Genomic DNA, 5,156 nt, shown 5'->3' on the forward strand with positions numbered 1-5,156 from the left:
ATAAGAACTTACCTTCCCGATAACGGTACTAAAAACATAACACGACTAGAAAATCGATGTCTTTTCCAAAATTTAGGAGTGTCGAAGTAATAAAGAATCCAGCAAGACCGGGGTCAAATCACGAGGAGATTAATTGTATAAATTATAAATAATAATAATACAATAACAATAAAAAAATAACAAAAATTTTAATAATAATATTTATAATAATACTAATAATAATAATAATAATAATAGTAGACGACACTAGCGGTGTAGTGAGAGAAGCAGCCTTTCGGTGTTCGTGTTCTTCCCTCTCTGGTCACCATTTATCTTCTCCTATCTCAACATCATTAGCACTCTTTCTTTGGTCAACATGACGAAATCAAATGCTAAATCCTCAACTCTTTGCTTTGGCCAGGGCGATTTCCAGCTTCAACTCAAACGACGACCCGCCTTGCACAAAGCTAGGGTTCAGTCCAGAAGTTGCTCGCCGATGCAATCCCCTTCTCCAACTTACACTCCGCCTCGATCAAAGGTTGCTTTTGCTGATTTTGCCAATTTCTCAAGTGATGTTAGGCTTTTGTCTTCTCGCAGAAACAAACCCGTGCAAATGTCAGGCTCCCCTGCTCCGTCTCTTTGCTATTCCTCTTCTGGTGGTCGTACCGATAGCTCCTCTGGTAGTTCCAGGGCCATCCCTTTGACCTTGGACCACCATGTGGTGCGCCATAGGGAGGCTAAACCTAGTGGTTCTCGCCTGCACTCTAACCCAACCGCTTCTTCTCCCCCTTCAGTTTAAGGCCATCCTACAGCGACTCACACCACTATCCTCCCCCCTTGCCTTCTGAGGGGGTTCCTCGAGCCCCTCCAGTAATAGCTACACCTAGCTAGGCTGCCCCAACTGGTTCACCACCAGGTACATCACACTCCCCTCCTCTTGTTCACTTCCCCGATTATGCATCCTCTGCTACATGTCATATTCAGGGTAGTGATGTTAGTGAACCAGTTGATAAATGGAAATTTTGCCTGGTTGGCTATGTGGCGGGGAAATTTCCTGGGTATTTTGCACTGCTATCATATATTAACCGAACATGGCAGCATAAAACCAATTTCTCTATGCATGATTCGGGTTGGTTAATCTTTGAGTTCTCTTCAGAATCAGAGATGTTAGATGTATTTGGGGCGGGTCCATATGTTGTGTTTGGTAGGCTTCTTATTTTGAAAATCATGCCTGAATTTTTTGATTTCCAATTTACTGAGCTTACTACAATGCCCATATGGGTGCGATTCCCTAATCTGCCATTACGCTGTTGGAGTCATATCTGCTTATCCAAGATTGCAAGCATGGTTGGTAAACTAATCCATTGTGATGGCCTTACTGCTCAAATGACCCGGGTTTCTTATACATGGGTTCTCATTGAATTAGACCTCCTCTCTGATTTACCATCCACTATCACTGTGATATTACCTAATGGTAACACTTTGGTGCAGCAACTGGTATATGAATCTCTGCCGCGATACTGTAAGCAGTGTAAGTCTCTTGGTCATTCCACTCTCACTTACACCCAAGGTCGCATCCCTCGAAATAAAAAGAGGCCTCATGGCACTTCAGCCTATCAGCCAGCTCTAATCCCTCTGCAGAGACTGCAGCTGTTGAGAAGTAGGATCAATATTGTGCAGGGCCTTCTGTTACTCCTTAAGAGGATCCTATGTCCACAGAAGCTGCTACAGCTGGTTCTATTAGCACCTGGTCTCCTGGTCGTAAGAGACCCAAGGCTGTGGGTCCTAAGGCCTCTATTACTGAAAAGGTGGGCACTATATTTATACCTCCCAAGAGGCAGTATCTCACTTGTAGTAAAGCAGCTGCCATCCCTCGTATGGGACCGCCTCTCATAACTCCTATTATAGTCTTTTAGTTGCTGCATAGCTCTGATGACTCTGCCCCCTCATCCACCCTTTGATGGTCTGTTCCTTTTATCTAGCAGAGTTCATGGTTCCTATTTAGGTGGATGCCATGTTTATCTAGTCTGTTTGTATGGTTTGCTTATGCAGTTATTACTGGTTGGCTCTTGCTGTGATTTTATGTCTTGTGTAGTTTATTTGCTGGTTGGCTCTTGCTTGTGATTTTATGTCCTGTGCAGTTAATTTGCTGGTTTGCCTTTGCTTACTTTCTCTGTTTCTGTTTGTCATGATTGTGGGGAATTTGGTATCCCTTGTGCAGCTTCATCTATGTTTGTTCTCTGCTCTTGGCGGTTGATGGGTGCTTTCCCTGCTTGGTTTGAGGTTTCGCACTAGGCTAACTGCTGGTGTGTTGATACCTTATACGGTTAGTTCAGCTGGTCTGCTGGATCCTCTTATTTTGTTTGATTCAAGGGAGCCTATTTCCTTATTCTGTTCAGTATGCTTGTCTGGGGAGGTTGTTCCACAGTACACGCCTTTTGTATTGTAATCATGTTCTACAAGTTAGGCTTGCTATGGTATCTACAGGGAGAATGTTCCCTTCTCTGTTTATATGTAAGGTATTTTTGGGCCGGCTTGTGCTGGGGAGAATGTTCCCTTGCCCTTGCCTTTTGTGTTAGATGAGGGTTTTATTCCCTTTGATGGGGTATGTACTGTTCCACTGTTTCCAGCTTATATTGCAAGCTTGTCTTGTTATTTTTAATCTATATACTTCTTACATTACATTTGATCAAAAAAATAATAATAATAATAGAAGAAAAAGCTGATAAGACCTTTGAGATGGAAGATCAATGTAAGGATTAAACAATGATAACAATAAATGTCAAGGTTAGAGGATCCAATAATGGTATCTCGAACAAGTATAGTATAAACTTTTATTATTTAATTGGAAACCACACATAAAGGAGGTTCCAATCAAATTATAAATTGTTAACATAATTATATTAGTTATCTTATTCGATTAATACTAATACTTGTAAATGTTGTCAGACATTCATGATTATAACTTATTTTAACAATAAATCAAGTTCTTTTCATAGCATAGGTGTTGCTTATACCATACAGTTTGTGCTATGAAAGTGTTAAGCATTTGATATACCAAGTATTAGACAACATAAATCTAGATTAGTCATTTAACAAGCAAAGTATCAAAGAGTGAATAAGATAACAGACACAAAACATATTAGTATTAAACATTAAAGTCCACGTTAAATTTACACTATACTTATTCTTATACTATTAATGTAACCTTTTCACCATGACATAATAAACTTAACTAAACAAAATAAAAGAAAAAAAAATAAACAAAATAAGAACATAAATAAGATAAAAGTTAACTACGTAAATGAAAGAAAATGAAAGGTATAAACTTGATATTAATAAAAGCAAAGCATAAACACTACAAAAAATACAAAGAAAGAAAGCAAGAGCATGATCTTGATCTGGAAACCAAGATGCCTAAATGCATGGTAAATGCCTCCTTTTAGAGGTCAAAATTAGGAACTATTGATTTGATGACTAATTGATGAGTAACTGGTCAACTCTTGACTTGGTGACAATCTTTATCTTCTCTTGTATGCCTAAAACATTATTAATAGCATCAGAATTGGAACCATTTAAAAACATGAAAGTTGTAGGAAATTGTCTCAGCTTTCCAGCAAAAAAAAAAGTGGAGGTCATTTGGAGTTCTAGAACTCTAGATATGGGTCAAACACTGAATAATGTTCAGGCTGCAGGACAAATTCAGACTTCTTCGTTGTTGCTACAATTTGGACTTGAAAATGACCTTTTTAAATCTTAACTCTCATGAAAGTTATAGGCCTATGTATTACCTTTCCATCCATTTAAGTTAGACCTAAATATGAGATCTACAGCTCTAGATATGACCCAATTACTGAATAGTGTTCTGGTTTGGACTGCACTAGCATCTTTTTTCTAAGTTTGGCCATCTCTTTGTCTTTTTAATTTCAGTTCTTAAACTCATCAATCAATCCTTTTATTTATGTGATAGGCCTACATTTAAAATGAATATTTACCACAAATTAAAGGTATCTTATATTATTAGATATGTTATTATAAAACATGTTTTAGTTAAGAAGTTATTGATACTTCAAATACAAAATGATGATAGAAAACCTTGATAAAAATGCACATTTAAGTATAATCACAAGGCATTCATCATTTAACTTCCATTAATCTATCCAAGTAAACAAACACTTATTAAATTTATATATATCTGCTTCATACTATTGAAATAAGATATTAATAAATCTTATTTTTTATGTGCTCAATGTATGAAAATATAGATGATGGGGCTTTTATTAGAAGAAAACAATATTTTATTCTAATGTTTAAGGTTAACTTCCTTAGGCTAGGATTATTATCTTTTTTTTTATATATATATATACATATAACTTAAGACACAATGCATCTTTAACCCATGTAATAAGCTTTTGGCTAATGACTCTCAAACTAGTTGGTCTTAGGGCATTAGGTGTTGAGACACCCTTTCGAGCTTCATAACTCAAGTTGCAGATACTGATAAGTAGATAGTGTAATGTTTGATTCCCTTAAGCCTTTCTTCTCAACCCATGTAACAAGCATTGGGTCAATAGCTCCCAAGTCAGTTAACTTCAGGGTATTAGGTGTTAAAACACCCTTTTCGAGCTTAATTGTTTAGATTAAGAAGGCTACGAAACTAAACTTATCTACATTTTTATTATTATCAATTTTTTTTGTTTTTTTATATACTACCCCTTTTCAATTAAGCTCATCAATTTTTTATATACATTTTTATTAATATAAATAATATAATAATCTAATATGCAACCCACAATCACATTTTAAAGTGTGTGTGTGTGTGTGTGAAAATAAAGGTTTAAAAATATTTGTTAAAGGAGTATATGAGCAGAATTAAGTGATAACAATGCGAGAGTTTGTAAACTTGAATATTTCAAGAAGTACTTTGATAGACCTTATAAATATTGCAAATAACTATTGAAAAATGTTAGCCAAGATACGTCTTAAAAGTCAATAAAATTCATCCTTACTTTATCATCTTAGTAATAACAGTTTGCAAATGGTTTATAAAATAGAAAATCTAGTTCGTTTTTGTTTTTTTTTTTTAATATCAACTACTATTCTTTCCCCCCAACAAAAACGAGACATTGTCCTCAATGTTATAAGGTAGAAAAATAGAGTATAAAAGATATCACCTG

At 35.9% G+C, this 5,156-nt stretch overlaps 1 protein-coding gene across 4 annotated transcripts; it reads left to right on the forward strand.

Moving 5' to 3' along the window:
- The first annotated feature begins 247 nt into the window (after nucleotides 1–247).
- Nucleotides 248–2,641, forward strand: LOC105118625 (uncharacterized). Of its 4 annotated transcripts, none has more exons than XR_840989.1 (2): nucleotides 248–1,942; nucleotides 2,201–2,641. XR_840989.1 is itself a non-coding variant. In XM_011016607.1 (2 exons), exons 1-2 carry the CDS (start codon nucleotides 1,096–1,098, stop codon nucleotides 2,259–2,261), a joined length of 753 nt encoding a protein of 250 aa, XP_011014909.1. In that variant the 5' UTR covers nucleotides 248–1,095; the 3' UTR covers nucleotides 2,262–2,641. The 4 variants fall into 4 exon arrangements, 2 of the variants coding, with proteins under 2 accessions (XP_011014909.1, XP_011014910.1); XR_840990.1 differs by having other exon boundaries at nucleotides 248–895; nucleotides 1,471–2,641; XM_011016607.1 differs by having other exon boundaries at nucleotides 248–1,787.
- The last annotated feature ends 2,515 nt before the right edge of the window (nucleotides 2,642–5,156 follow it).

This window comes from Populus euphratica, unplaced genomic scaffold (assembly GCF_000495115.2).
Source record: "Populus euphratica unplaced genomic scaffold, PopEup_1.0 scaffold2096.1, whole genome shotgun sequence".
Lineage (NCBI taxonomy): Eukaryota > Viridiplantae > Streptophyta > Magnoliopsida > Malpighiales > Salicaceae > Populus > Populus euphratica.